The 15,729-nt window shown below is 40.7% G+C and overlaps 1 protein-coding gene across 3 annotated transcripts in view; it reads right to left on the bottom strand.

Moving 5' to 3' along the window:
* Positions 1 to 12,540, bottom strand: part of OGA (O-GlcNAcase) — a 28,618-nt gene extending 16,078 nt beyond the window's left edge. The window contains exons 1-8 of one of the 3 annotated variants that reach the window (XM_072805581.1): positions 12,365 to 12,540; positions 11,389 to 11,661; positions 7,722 to 7,773; positions 7,202 to 7,299; positions 5,514 to 5,644; positions 2,849 to 3,020; positions 1,588 to 1,686; positions 525 to 809 (exon numbers count right to left, since the gene is read on the bottom strand). In XM_072805581.1, the coding sequence (XP_072661682.1) occupies positions 525 to 809; positions 1,588 to 1,686; positions 2,849 to 3,020; positions 5,514 to 5,644; positions 7,202 to 7,299; positions 7,722 to 7,773; positions 11,389 to 11,587 (1,036 nt within the window). In that variant the 5' untranslated portion in view covers positions 11,588 to 11,661; positions 12,365 to 12,540. Of the gene's footprint in view, positions 1 to 524; positions 810 to 1,587; positions 1,687 to 2,848; positions 3,981 to 5,513; positions 5,645 to 7,201; positions 7,300 to 7,721; positions 7,774 to 11,388; positions 11,662 to 12,364 lie in introns of those variants that run through there. The other 2 variants (XM_072805582.1, XM_072805583.1) reach the window with 2 other exon arrangements.
* Between the last annotated feature and the right edge of the window lie 3,189 nt (positions 12,541 to 15,729).

Below are 15,729 nucleotides of genomic sequence, written 5' to 3'. Positions count from 1 at the left end.
GCGACAAGAGGAACAAGTACTAGACTTCTTTGTCTAGTATTCAGACTTCAAAGACTAAGTCGATATTTTTTTTAAGATTTCATTTATTTATTCATGAGAGATACAAAGAGGGAGGTAGAGACATAGGCAGAAGGAGAAGTAGGCTCCCCGTGGGGTCGATACCAGGTCTCCAGGATCACCACCTGAGCCAAAGAAAGGCAGACACTCAACCACTGAGCCACGGAGGTGCCCCTCCTAAATCAACATTTTATTTTATTTTATTTTTCTAAATCAACATTTTAAAAGCAAAGAAGTGGAGGGGGGGAAAAAAGCAAAGAACTGAGGCCAAGAAGTTATTAAATAATTTATCCAAAGCCACTCAGCCCTTCAGCCCTTCTTCTATCACATATATATCTCACTCATAGGACTATATAACATACTTTAAAAATCTCTTAAATTATGACAACAAAGGAACACGCACTTGCTAATAGCTCTATTTAACTCCAGCTCTCCCCCCAAAGCCAGGGATTAAGCCCTCTACTTACTCATCACTACATCTTTTCTTACTCCATTCATATTTGATTTGTACCAGGTGGCAAGGGTATGGATAGCAACATAGTTGGCTTCAAATTCACAATTTGGATTAGTAAGAACTCCTTTTAACCGTGGGATGAGTTCTGTGGATCTTCCTTTGTATGGGCCCAGAAACAGTCTCTTCTGATCATAATCATTAGCATGAATGTTATCCCAGATTACTGGAGCTCTTTTAATAATCTTAGAAACCTCTTCAATGGACTCCACCGGAATTTCTTTAGAAACAACTTTGGGACCTAGAAATAATGACAACCATTTAGTAAAAGACCCTCAAATGTGATTCTTCAAAATACACTGCATTCAATTTTTTTTTTTAAGATTTTATTTATTCCTGAGAGATACAGAGAGGCAGAGGGAGAAGAAGGCTCCATGCAGGGAGCCCAATGTGGAACTCGATCCCAGGACCCAGGGATCACGACCTGAGCCAAAGACAGATGCTCAACCACTGAGCCACCCAGGTGCCCCCTGCATTCAATTCTTTATTGTATTTTGCATTATATATACCTTCTAACAATTTTTCTTTTCATAGTAAAACGTCTTTTTCACTCAGTTTTACCCAACCACTCCCCAATATTTCCTCAGATCACATTTCTAGAAATGGAATTAGTAGTAAAAAGATTAATAGGCTTGTGCAGGCTTCCCCAAACTGATACGTTATGAAACAAATTTTCATGTAAACGATTTATTTTTCCATTATAATACAGGTTATTGATTATTAGCTGTCAATTCCACATGATAGCTTTCATTTTATAAAATAAAACACTCTCCTAGGGCTGAGATCAATACCCTTTAGCCCAGTTCCCTGTTATTTATCAACAATATGCAGATTCACTGCAAAATCCTCAAAGATGTTTTTTATATTAAATGAAAAATGTATACTTCATACAAGAAAGAGAATTTTAACAACGTTTTCTGGTTCAGGCTCAGTTTTCACAAAGTATCCAATTAACCAGAACAACCAATTATTTAAGTTCTAGTTAACTAAATTTACACTGTATAAATCTTAAGACTTACCTGTCCAAAGCACCTCAATTCCAGGTAGAAGCTTTTCACCCACAGTCCTTAAATAAGGAGACTGAGACACGTTCGGATAACAGAAAGTGCCACAATATTCTGAATGTAGGAGGGAGAATTAAGTAAAACAGTCAGAAATAAAATGGTCACGGGTTTTTAAATGTGGGGGAAAAAGTCTACCAATTCTAAATTCCTTTTATCCAAATGATAAAGAGCCTTCATGTCACGTCCCAAAGGAAGTAAACTCAAGTGGGTAGTTCAATGAAGAAGCAACTCAAAAATAATAAAAGATTCAATTCACAAAATCTGATATTATTCTTCCAATAAAACAGATCAAGCCTTACAATCCTACAGTCACTAAAAATACAAGCTTACTAAAGAATAATTAGAATTTTTAGCATTTTCTACATACTTCTGAACTGCCTACATTTCTCAATTACAATTAGAGGCCAAATAAAACAAGTTGATAATATCATAACAGAAAGAATGCACCATTATGCCCATGGCTATTAGTACCCAACTGCAACTAAATTGTAATTTGCAGTGAATTAAGTAATTCCCAGTATAATCTCATTAAACATTATTTTAGTATTTATGTAGTATCAGATCACTGGGATAAGGTTCATGCCTCACAGTACTCGAAAACAGACATACACACAAAGTTAAATAAATTCAGACCAAATTTTCTTAAAACTAATTTATTTATCTTTATCTCTTCCTGAAAAATAAATCAAGTCAGGGAATGTTCTCATAAGCCAAATCCTGAGAGGGAACTAAGAGAGGCTAATACATTTTCAGGGGAAGGAACTGGGGGATGGGGGGTGAGGATTAGCAAATTTTCTATGCTGACTACTGGAAATAAGAGCCCAGATGGAAGTGGGAAGAGTAAAAAAGGATAGATATGCACAAGCAGAAAAAAGGAACAAGTAGGAGGAAATGAGAAGTGACCAAGTTAAAAGCAATGCAAATTTGCTTTTTTTCTAGTTTTTCATTTTGATAATATATCCTTTAATTCTGAAAATATAATGTTCAAATACTTCAGTACTAAAAATACATGAAAATATTTTGCTTGTTCAGTTGCCATTTATTAGTCCCTAAAATTTCTCTAGTGTAAGGCCTTGAGAAAGGTCTTCTAGAAAAAGAATTCCTATCTTTATAGACCAAAAGGAAAAGGCATAAGACAATAAAATCCATACATGATTTTTTAAAAGTGACATATTTCAAGAAGACTAGTTAAATATAAAGCCATTATATACAATACCTGTGGGACAGAAGAGGAAAGTTTCTGGCTCTCCTAAGTATTGGTAAATTTCATTTGTGATGGAGACCTGGGCATGAGCAAAAGAACTGAACACCTCTTTGTCTGCTGCACACATATTATGGTCAATATCATCAAAAAGCAAGGCAAATGACCTGCACCCAAACTGAGAAACCTAGAAAAAGGTAAAAACAAACAAACAAACAAAAACAAATAAGATGTCTTAGCAGCTATTTTTTTTTTTTTTTTTTAATATTCCTTTGAGAGAGAGCCCTCCCCTCCAACACATATGCAGGCACATGCAAGCAGGGGTAAGGGCAAAGGTGGGGGGGCGGGGGAGACGGACAAGCAGGTTCCCTGCTGAGCAGGAGCCCAACATGGACATGTGGCTCAATCTCAAGACCGCAGGATCATGACCTGAGCTGAAATGAAGAGTCAGATGCTCAACAAATTGAGCCACCCAGGTGTCCCTTTAGCAGCTCATTTTACAGTAAAAATACAAGGGGTGCCTGGCTGGCTCAATCAATAGAGTTTGCAACTCTTGATCTCCGGGTTGTGAGTTCCAAGCAGCACACTGGGCGTAGAGAGGACATTAAAAAAACAGGATTCCAAGTATTAGAGTAGACACTTAATATTTCATCTAGAAGTCATTTTCCTTAGTAGAATGTTCAAAGCCAAAACCATTTTCACATTTTCTACGTTAAGCAGCCAGACAAGTTTGAGGAAGCATGTTTCATTTGGTTTGAATGCAGTATGTCCCATCAAAGCTTCAACAATATGACCTATCGTATCTCCCTGGCTGAGGATTATAGAAGACCAAAAAAGCCAAAAACAAACAACAAACCCCAAAACACAAATGATAAGTGAACTCAAAAGATGAAGAACCTAGGCCTGTTCTAGTCCCAAAGACACACTGATCTTAATTAATCTCTGTACATAAACCCAACTAGTCCATGAATCCTAAGGAACATGGTAGTATTTGATCAAATAGGAAAACAGGCTCTTAAAAAGCATATTCATGGAGGCATCTGGGTTGCTCAGTGGGTTGAGTGGCCAACTTTTGATTTCTGCTCAGGTCATGATCCCAGGGTTGTGAGATGGAGCCCCACATTAGGCTCCATGCTGGGTGTGGAACCTAAAAAAAAAAAAAACCTGTTTCCCATCACCTGCTCAGTCTCCAGATAAATAAATAAACAAATAAAAAGCCTATTCATGGAAATTTAACCTTCTTATTAAATTTTAATCATCTTAGGAATGCATAGCTCAGCAGTTGAGCATCTGCCTTTGGCTCAGGGCATGATCCTGGGAGTCCTAGGATCGAGTCCCACATTGGGCTCCCTGCATGGAGCCTGTTTGTCCCTCTGCCTATGTCTCTACCGCTCTCGAATAAATAAAATCTTTAAAAAAAAATTTTTTTTAAATCATCTTCATGCCATCGATAATACAAACTTTTGCCAGGGTGCCTAAGTGATGCGGTCAGTTAAGCTTCTGACTCTTGGTTTCGACTCAGGTCATGATCTTAGGGTCATGAGATCAAGCCCCATGTTAGGCTCCATGATCAGTGTGGAGAATCTACTTAGGACTCTCTCTTCTCCTTCTGCCCCTCCCACTACCACTCTCTCAAGTAAATAAAAAATAAATCTTAAAAAAAATATAAACCTTTGCCTAAAGAAACATGCATACATACATGTATTACATATCTGCAAACTTACCAGAAAAGATGTGCAGTTTTTATGTTAAGCAGAATTTATATTCCAATCAGATTTTCCAAAGTTTACATGTTTACCTAGTCTATTTTCCATCTAATCTTGGGAAATCAGCCAACTACTTCCAGAATGAATTATTTCTCTTGTCCATATCAATGGAAGGAATGGAGATCTAACAGGTAAAACCCTGCTTCTGTAATTTTGGCCACAATTTCAGTCAAGTACCCAATAACATAGTTTCTCAAAACATGATTCTCGACAACCTGTTGTGGTTTTTTTTTTTTTTTTGACAACCTGTATTCTTTTTTATAAGGTTTTTTTTTTTTTTTTTTTAATTTTTATTTATTTATGATAGTCACACAGAGAGAGAGAGGCAGAGACACAGGCAGAGGGAGAAGCAGGCTCCATGCACCGGGAGCCCGACATGGGATTCGATCCCGGGTCTCCAGGATCGCGCCCTGGGCCAAAGGCAAGCGCCAAACCGCTGCGCCACCCAGGGATCCCGACAACCTGTATTCTGACATAAGTCCCCACTCCAAGTCTGTTTAAGAATCTCTGGAAATGGACCCTACTAGCATTCTTTTAAGTACTTCTAAGCATTTCTCTTAAGGTAGTTCTCATGCAAACTAAAGTTTGAGAAGCACTAGTGCCTCCACTAAAGCTCTCCTGACTCACAAAACATCCTTTTATGAAGAGCATTAAAGTAAAAAAAAATATATATATAAGGAAGTATAAATTTGGTTCCTTTTTTTTTTTTTTAAAGTCCAACATGGAGCCCAACGTGGGGCCTGAATTCATGACCCTGACAACCTGAGCTGAGATCAAGAGTCATACACTTAACCAAATAAGCCACCCAGGCATCTCAAAATTTGGTTTCCTTTTAACTTCATAAAAGCAACTCAGAAAACTTTTAGTTTCAAATACTGATTCAGGGAAAAATAATGAAAAAGTAACAAAGTTACCTGGTCCAGTTTGCGTTTCAGTGTAGATACTTCCTTGGGGTTAGAAAAGGTAATATCCAATCCAGGTGAGATAGCATAGATGAACTCTATCTCATATTCCCGTGCAGCAGAGATGAGAGTCATAAGTTGCTCTAAAGAAGAGAATCCATGTTTTTAGGAAGCAGCACAGAAAACTAAAAGAATTTCCACCTAAAGAGGTCATTTTCTTCAAATTACAATAGGTCAAGAAAAAGAAAAGTCCCTTAAGTTTCACAAAATTGTCATGTGCAATGTGACGAGACCACACAAAATGGCATAAACCTCATGTGACTTAATGTCACCCTAAAATCAAAGCATTCTCTTCCATTACCATTTCCCAAAAATATTAAAGCATCACTTCTCTTACTACACATAAACCATTTTTATTTCCTACAGTTTTTGAAATGTGTGGTTTCTGATTTTGTGGTCTCTAACAACTGAAATTCTTAAATAAAAAAATCTAAATACAACTACTTTATAATTTAGAAAAAAAGAAAGAATATTCTTAATAACCAGGGTTAAGTGATGACCTTAACAATCCTTATCTTTGTAACTACAGGAAAATGCTCGTTACAAATTTTAAGTTTTTAAAATGTGATAGCCATTTAAAATGTGATAGCCAATTTTCCTAAGTAAAATGAAATCCTATTCTTTACACCACAGGATGTATCTTTATATAACCTTCAGTGATTATCTCAAGATAGTCATTTGACACATTTTGATTATTGATCACATAAAATTTCATTACCAGCACCACCAAAAAATAATTAAGTTCAACACATACTTAAATTATATAGAGTAGTAAGCGACAACACTAGCTGGAGATGGGATACATTTTAATTGCTTCTTCATAATTTAAGAAAACTTTCTGCCTTCAGCGCCTTGGCTACACTCTGTAACCAAGTTATCTTGTTAGCTACCTGTGTACACCATTTAATTTCATGTATAAAAATGGTTCCCATTTACAAGTCCCAAAAGAAAAGCAACATTTAATTTATAAGAAGGTTCTGTTATGTACCACCTTATTTACAAATTTTATGTATTTAACTCAACATAAGATGACATATAGCAAAGATAGTTTGTGATAACTTTTCACCTCAGTACAAGCCTAGACTAGGGTGAGGTCTTTATTTTAAATAAAGACAGGACCAAGTAATCAAGTGGTCAAGACCAAGCCATATTTGAGTCTGAAGCAAAAGGATACTGATCCTGTTTTACTTAAAATTTTGGTATCCTGTTCATGGATTTGCATTACTTTTGATATAAAAATTGCATGTTATTTACCTTGACCACTGATTTTTTTGGAGTCCCTTAAACTTTACACCCAAAGCAGGTGCCTCATTTGTGTTGCCTTAGGCCTACCCCCACGTCAACACCTCTTTGTCCAGTGGCCCACTGTTCAGGCCACTAATAAAAGTTAAAAAGCACAATTTATGATTACAAAACAGGTAGGAGTCAGACTAGCGTAACCATGAATCATGCCATGGTTGTGCATCATTCGTGCTACTCTTTCAATCTACACAAAATTACACAAAATTACCAGATAGAAAAGGAAACCACCTACAAATAAAAAAATGAAATAGTTAATAAATTTTTTGTACAGCTACATTTAAAATACAGCTGTTTTCTTCATATATTCTGAATTTATGGATTAAAAAGAAAAAGATTACCAGCTTCCTCCACAGAATACATCTCTCGCCAAAACATCCTATGTTTGTAGTCATCTTTTGGGGCATACAAGTATGTATTTAATTCCCATTTCTGGAGCCTTAAGGGAAAGAAAATTACATATGTGTAAATAGGCAACATATACAGGCTGTAAATCACAATCTTTCCCTTTTCTTGGAGCCTTTTCATCTCTTAAACAGCTACTAATATTCTGGAACAATAGCTTTTAGCCTTTTTGTAATCCAGTGGAATTGTAAAAAATTAAGTATTACAAGGATGTCAACATATTAAAGTCTTAAATAAAAACAACAGCTCTGAGTGATACAGGTGAAGCCCAAAACCTATTCAGCTTCCCCAGGAAACTTTGAGAACCCCTAATACAAGTGAAGAAGAGGTAAAAGACCAAGGTAAAATAACTTCTGCAACTGAGAAATCATCAAAACGCACCTGGCTTATTCAGTGTTAGTTTTTCTTCAAACAAAAGGGATACTTTTTTTCTACTTCATAAAGTAAAATATTTACCTCCTAAAGAGTTCTTTTCTCTGTTCCATAACCCAAGGTCTTCCATAAAATCCTAGATTCAAAGTAAGAATGAAGTTATTTTCAAGTGTCAAAATAAGGTAAACTGTTGATAAAAGCAGATTACAAAACATACAACACAATCCCATTTTGTAAAAAAAAAGTGTGTACAATATACCAGTATCTGAATGATATTAGTAAAACATTAAGGTATCTTGGACAGTGATACTATAAAATAACTGTTATTCTCTTTTTGCTTAGGTAAATTTTCTGATTTTCCTACCATTAGCACTTACTGCTTTACACAATAGTTATTTTAAAACACCAAAACATCATCCCTTTTCACTGCCAAAAAAGACCAAATATGTTTAAATCTAACTTTTTAAAAAGGTGTTTGTTGTTATCTCTACATCTATTGTGGGGCTTGAACTCACAACCCCAAGATCATGCAACTCTTGATCTAAGCCAGACAGGCACTCCTGTGCCTGTCTAAGCCAGATAGGCACTCCTAAAACTAATTTATTTTAAGTGATTTTAAGTTATTTAGGCACTCCTAAAACTAATTTATTTTAAGTAATCTCCACACCAACGTGGGGCTCAAACTCATGACCCAGAGATCAAGAGTTAGATGTTCTACTGACTGACCCAGCAGCAGCTCCTAAGCCTACCTTTTTAAAAGATCTCAATCTTAAAACAGGAAGGGAAAGCAAAGTAATCCCAAACAACTAATAGTAATAATTACTACCTGAGAGAGGAGTTAAACTGCCTTTAGAGTAGGGGCAGGAAAGTATAAAGGTAGGAAAAAAAATCAGGAACAGAATTAGGAAAAAATCTGATTGAAATAATTCTATGATTTTTAAGTACCTAATATAATAAAAAGGACCAAAAATGCCTTAAGCTACATTTACAACAAATTCAACATTGTAGCTGGCCCAAATAGGAAAACCTCAAAATAGTCTCAATCCTTGACCAAAGGTTTGAACAACTGAAAATTCAAGAATGTGATTTGCTGCACTGTCCCAGAAGGGGGCAAAAGCACTACTAAAGCATATTGCAGGAAACAAATCTGCAAAGGAATGACTTAAGTAGTGGTATTAGTGGTATCATGAACACAAAATGCTCTTCATACACACACGCACACAAAACGCGCGCACACACAGTCGCTTAAGAGACTACCCAAAACTGAAATTTCTGTGATGTATTATACTCCAATCTAGAAAGGATGGTTACTCTGCATCACAAACAGGAAAAATGACAACCCAAGAAAAATTCATCGCATACCTATGTATGAAACTACAGCATTTTCGATCTTGACAATTCAGTTCTCATAAGTAACTTAAAACATTAAATTTTTATATAAGTCTTTCTAGCTTTCCTACAACCCTTAGCATTATCATTTTTCTCTTAAAAGAAGAGGCACTGAACGCTCCTTTAGAGTTGTTTCAATATATAAAAGAAACATTTTTACCTTCAGAAACCCTAACTTTGCCAAGAGTCAGGTTCATGGTTTCAGTTAAGTCACCACAAAAAGGAAACCAGGCTATCACACGAGTTATGACCAACAAAGGTCTGGGGGGGGGGGGGGGCGGCGGGATAAAAACTATTAATTTATTTTTTATTTTTGGCAGGAAAGCAAGGTTTGAGAGCAAAGTGATCCTACAAAGCTCCTGGGAAGGGAGGGGACGGGAGAGGGCTGCCTGGAAAGAAAATTTTTAAAAAGGAATCCTACCAATACCTACAATACTTACAATATTTCTTTTCTTCATTCATTTTAAGAATGGTATCAATTTAGATATGCTGCCCCTCCCCCCGCCCATGTGCTCAGTCATCAAGAAAAAATACATATAGGGGGAAAAGGAACAACAGATAACTATTCTCGGAGTAGTTCTCTTTCAATACTATTCTAAAAAAACAAACCAACTTATTTAAACCACAGGAGCTTTTTCCATAATTACTGAAGATGTAACAGGAAAGTTTCTTCAGCTTCACTCTAGCTCTAAAATTTCTAGATCCCCTAGGATAACTCCTCAACCCTCCACCTCAAGATCTCTGATGACAAAATACAGACTCCTTCTAAAATCTCCCTATACAGAAACAAGCCCAATAAATACACTAACAGATTAAGACACCCAAAGCAATCATGTTTTCAAAACCACCGACTCCCAAATACGTAAGTAGTTTTCCATCGTCTTTCTCCAAAATTCTGCAAGACCTTTAACTTGTGAATTGTTTCACTCCTTACTGCAGCTATCTATTAGTCTGTTCTCCCCTATAATTAAACTTTATCTAAAATGCCACAATCACCACTCATCCTTCAAATGAATATATATATGCTAACACTGGAAAAGCTAAAGGTCTCAACCATAGGACAACCCTTCTATTTCTCCATACCTTTCCGGCTTTTTATTTTATTTTATTTTATTTTTTTTATTTTTATTTTTTTTTCTTTCCGGCTTTTTATAAAGGCTGATTTTTATACAGTGTTGCTCCCATGCACAGCATTATATATTAGAAACAACTAATAAACACCTAGGGAAGTCTAGGTAGGCCAAAAAACTTCAGAAAATTAAAATACATTCTGTATTCAAAGAAAAAGCAATAACGCAAGTAACTCATGCTTCCTTGGAATGTTCAGTTCAATATATTTGTTCCCTATATCCATAAACCGTGGTAGTCTTCAGACCATTTCCCCTTAATGTTCCCCCCCCACCCCACCCCCCCAAAAAGAGTCAGGTCTGGCGTTCTTTTTAAATGAAAATAGTAAGAGAGGGGCAGCCCAGGTGGCTCAGCGGTTTAGCGCCGCCTCCAGCCCAGGCATGATCCTGGAGACCCTGGATGAGTCCCACGTCAGGCTCCCTGCATGGAGCCTGCTTCTCTCTCTGCCAGTGTCTCTGCCTCTGTGTATTTCTCATGAATAAATAAATAAAATCTTAAAAAAAAAAAAAAAAAGAAAAGAAAAAGGTAAGAGAGGAAGTCAGAAGGGCATTTTTAATCCTCTTCTGCAGTCCCTAAATTAAAATTCCGTGTCTTTGATAGTATTAAACTCAACGCTCTAGAACCAAAGCACAGTAGTTGGCAAAGGACAATTTTCTAGGCTGCAAAAGAATCTCTAAAGGTTGGGTGCTTGGGGACTGGCCAGCGAAAAACAAAACGAAAGACCCAACAAAAACACCAAGCAAAGGGGAATTTGTAAAATCCTAGGCGGACCGTGCCGTCTCTGGACTCTAGGCGTACAACAAGCACGTCCGTGTGGGTTGGTTTTTTTCCCAAAGGGTGAGGACAGCAGCGCTTTACACGGTGTTCCATTAGAAGAGCCCACCCTAGGGAACAGGATCCCGAGGTACAAAGACGTGTAACTCTGAGCCTAACAGCCGGCTCCTTACCGCCGCCTCCGCAAGAGCAGGCCTGGCGCCAGCCCAAGGCGGGTGGGGTCAGGCCTGTTAATAGCCAGAGAATTCATCGCTGCCTAACAACGTGTGGGAAGGCTGGCCCACCGTCTCGCGTCTCGCCTCGTCCAAGCAGGGTCAAGTTTCAGATCCGGGGGGGGGGGGGGGGGTGGACACCCTTTCAGAACCTCCTAAAGCACCCCCCTCAAGAGGAAAGAATGTGTTAGTACCGGGGCGGAACGGGAGGGAGGACGCTCTCGCCCAGCCCGCGCCAAAGCGCTCACCTTCCACTACGCCACATAGGAACCTCCGAGCCCCTCCTGCCGCCCCGGCCACCGCTGCTCCCCCGGCCCCGGCTGGGCTGTCTTCTCCGGGGGCCGGAGCTGCTGGCGGCTCCAACGATGCCCCCACGGAGGCGGCAGGGTTGGAGTTGAGCTCGCTCTCCCGCTCCTCCAGCGCCGCCTGGCTCTCCTTCTGCACCATCCTCCTGCCCCCGGCCGCCGCCACCTCTGCGGGTCCTCCTCGGCCTCCGTCCGTTGGGCCGCCGGCCCGGAGCCCTGGAGAGGGCCTCGGCTCCAAGCGCGCGCCCTTCCTGCTCTTTTCCCCTCCCCCTCTACCCTTCCCCCTCCCTCTCCGCAGGGACCCGAATGCCCGGATGAGAAGGGCGGCGGCACCGGCGCGAGCCCTTTGTCAGCCGCTGCCTCAGCCTAAGCTGGGGAGCTGGAAGCCTAAGTGGAGAGCGAGGCCACGACCTCTCGTCCCCTGGAGGCAGATAGCCAAACCTCCTTTCTGTTCGCAGTTAGACTCTGCTGCCTCCGGATAATCTTAGTTCTTCTGCTGTTTGCCCCTCGAAACCCCTAGGTCTCCTCCACCGCTGCCTCCACCGCCCGCTTCCTGTTTATCCGCACTGCGCCTGCGCCAGAGACCGGCTCAGACCGGTCGCCTCAGCCCGACTCCCCCTCCTTCTTTTGGGCCAGCCTATTGAGCTTCATTTGGTAGGGGGAACTAGAACAGAGGGGACGAGAAAAGCGGGAGGTAATGAAGGCGACGGGATGTACTATTTATGCTTGCCACCCTCTAAAACGAGCCGGGAGCTCTGGAACGAACCATCACCCCTCCGGAAGAAGGGGAGTATGGGAGGAGGCTGCAGCAGGTTGGGGCACTGGGGATGGGGGGGTGAAAAAGAGAGGTGTTTACTCTCTCAATGCGCAGGCGCGGAAACGAAGCCTCTAGTTCTTAAAGCGAGAGGAAGAAACTGACCTATTTTCTATTGAGATTCTTCTAATAGGTAGGTTCATTACATCAGCCTGACCCAGGATCGGTTCTGTGAAGACAACATTCCAAGGAGCTCAGCTCACCCCTCTGCCTTGACATGTTCCCGTAACTTCAGCTTGGCGCTAACGCCTTTTAAATACTAAATCATTCGTTCATTCCTTCGTTCGGCAGAGACCAAGTGAGCTGGCCTCGTGCTGGGCTCTTGGGCCACTATGAGCTCACAGTATGGTGGTGGAGACAAGCAAGTACATGCACAATCCCCACACAGTGTACCCAAGTGTTGCAGGAGCTCAGAGGAGGGACTGGCTTAATCCTCCTTTGGAGAGAGGTGGCAGCCATGGCTTTGCTTTTGAGCTGGAGCATAAAGGATGAGTACGAGTTAGACTGAGGAGGGGGAAGCGGAGAGAATCCTCCAGGCTCGTGGAGCAGTACAGTTGTGGTGAGAGGTGAAAAAGTCTGACATTTTGGGGGATGGGGAGCGTGAACTGTGTCTAAGGGAGAAAGAACCTTGTGCCGTAGCATAAACATCATTTCCTTAAGAAGTCATTCCCAGGGGGGGAATCCCTGGGTGGCTCAGCGGTTTTGGCGCCTTGGAGTCCTGGGGTCGAGTCCTGCATCGAGCTCCCTGCATGGAGCCTGCTTCTCCCTCTGTCTCTCATGAATAAATAAATCCTTTTTTTTTTTTTTTATGATAGTCACATAGAGAGAGAGAGAGAGAGAGAGGCAGAGACACAGGCAGAGGGAGAAGCAGGCTCCATGCACCGGGAGCCCAACGTGGGATTCCATCCCGGGTCTCCAGGATCGCGCCCTGGGCCAAAGGCAGGCGCCAAACCGCTGCGCCACCCAGGGATCCCTTTTAAAAAATGAATAAAGAATCCCTCCCAGAGCCCTAGATGGGCTTGGGTCCCCTTTGCGACTGTTTGTGCTCTGAGCTTCTTGTAGTCCTATTATAATGCACTTTGTTTACATTTATGCCAGTTAAGAAATCTGTTTCAGCTTGTGAGGTATAAATGTGAAATGATCATCTCAGTCTCATTCTCATTCTGATCGTTAAGACTTAATATTGGTAATATCATATTCAAATCCTCTAGCTGTAGCCCAACTTGTAGCTCCAGGTACTCTTATAGTCCCTCTTCTTTTTAGTCCTGTAGTGTTGAGATGGGAGTGAGAAGCAAACATTTTCTTAAGGGACCTCTTGTGAAAACAGTTGGAAGCCATAAGCAGCTTCACTGTATATTGTGGTTCCTTGGGGGATTATTGGGTTATCATTCCAGCTGACCCCAGCCCTTAGTCTCATGACACTTTCAGTGGCAACTGCTAGCAAGTCAGCAGCCACTATTTCATCTAGTGTTCAGACTCTGGGATCCATGGCCTAGGCAAGATCTACTTTCCATGTCTGTGCTGCTCAAACTTGAAGGGAAGTTCTTGCCACACACTCTCCTCTCCAAACCACACCTCTACCCCCCTAGTACCTCCAACAGGTACCAGAGATTAGTAAGCCTATGATAAATACCTGTGGAATGAATGAAATAGGGCACTGCACCCACAGAGGTTTTTTTTTTTTTTTTCTTTTTTAAGATTTTATTTATTTATTTATTCATGAGAGAGAGAGAGAGAGAGGCAGAGACATAGGCGGAGGGAGAAGCATGCTCCACACAGGGAGCCCGATGTGGGACTTAATCCTGGGACTCCAGGATCATGCCCTGGGCTGAAGGCAGCGTTAAACCGCTGAGCCACCTGGGCTGCCCACCCACAGAGTTTAAATACTGGTTAGAGAAACATAATAAATTCAGTATGTACACAGGGTCTCAGTTTGTAATAAGTGCCACGAAGAGAGGAAATCAAATAACGTGATAAAGAGTAACCACAGCAAGGAAGGACTACTTCAGATGGAAAAATAAGTTATCTGTGAGTGAGCCATGATAGTGGCTTGGCTAGGAAAGAGCAGTGGTCATCTTCGGTGGTAGAATTGGTGATTGATTAAAGGAGTAAAGGGAGGGGGTACCTGCCTGGCTCAGTTGGTAAAATCTGGGAATCATGAGTTTGAGCCCCATGTTGGGCATAGAGATTACTTAAAAATAAAAATAATTTAAAAATTAAAAACTAGAAATAAAAATAAAAATAAAAAAATTAGGGAGTCAGAGGAAGAGGAAGGAAATGAAGACTACTAAATTTTGACCTGAGCAACTATGTAGATGGTGTCATTGTTGAGATGGGAGGACTGAAAAAGCATCAATCAAAGCTCCATTTTGAACATGTTAAGTTTGACTATTACAGGTCCACATGAATATGTCAAATAGGCAATTGGATGTATGGTTTTTGAAATTCAGAGAAGTCTGGGGATATAAACTTAGGAATCCTCTGCATATAGATGGTGTTTAAAGCTGTAGGACTGGATGTGATTCGGAGGAGACTCAGGTCTGAGCTATGGTGTTCAACGTTTAGAATTCCAGTTGAAAAAAAAAAAATAGAATTCCAGTTGAAAAGGATGAGTCTACAAACAGGTGCTGAGAAGCAGTGGCCAGAAAGGCAAGAGGAAAAACCCAGGAGAGTATGAAATGCCAGAAGGCATAAAAGGAGTGTTTTGACATGGAGTAGTTGACAACATTCAGAATTCAACCAGTGGCCAGAAAAAAATTATCAGAATGCCAAACTGCTGCTTTTTTCTGGATCCCATTTGTGTGTTCTGGGGGCACTTCTCTCCTTACTCAGCCTCAGACTTCAACTTCCCTTAAACTTGAATCTACCCTAAAACATAGAGATGATCTCCACACTTAACTGAGATAAATACACACACTCACCACACCCATTCATCCAATCATATACAACCATATAATTATTCATACAACTATTAAATACCTATTATATGCTAGGCCTCAAGGATAGGATGGCGGGGTGCAGGAAACCTAGTCTAGGCACTCAAGGAGGCCTCAGGAGCTTATAGTGTATCAAAGAAGACAATCACTCAAAATAAATATATGGTAACAAACTGAGAAGTGCGGGATCCCTGGGTGGCGCAGCGGTTTAGCGCCTGCCTTTGGCCCAGGGCGCGATCCTGGAGACCCGGGATCGAATCCCACATCGGGCTTCCGGTGCGTGGAGCCTGCTTCTCCCTCTGCCTGTGTCTCTGCCTCTCTCTCTCTCTCTGTGTGACTATCATAAATAAATAAAATTAAAAAAAAAAAAAAACTGAGAAGTGCCACAAAGGAAAAGTATAGGGTATGTACCATGAGAGCCTGCCACAGTGTCAACTGATTTAGAGTATGCATGATATGCATGGCATCCATCTTTCACTCACAAATCTTAACTATATCCCAAAGCAACCCTGGACAGAGATTTGGAAGACTGGG

The sequence above is a fragment of the Canis lupus genome, chromosome 29, assembly GCF_048164855.1.
Source record: "Canis lupus baileyi chromosome 29, mCanLup2.hap1, whole genome shotgun sequence".
Lineage (NCBI taxonomy): Eukaryota > Metazoa > Chordata > Mammalia > Carnivora > Canidae > Canis > Canis lupus.
This window is presented reverse-complemented; position numbering and strand designations above follow the sequence as displayed.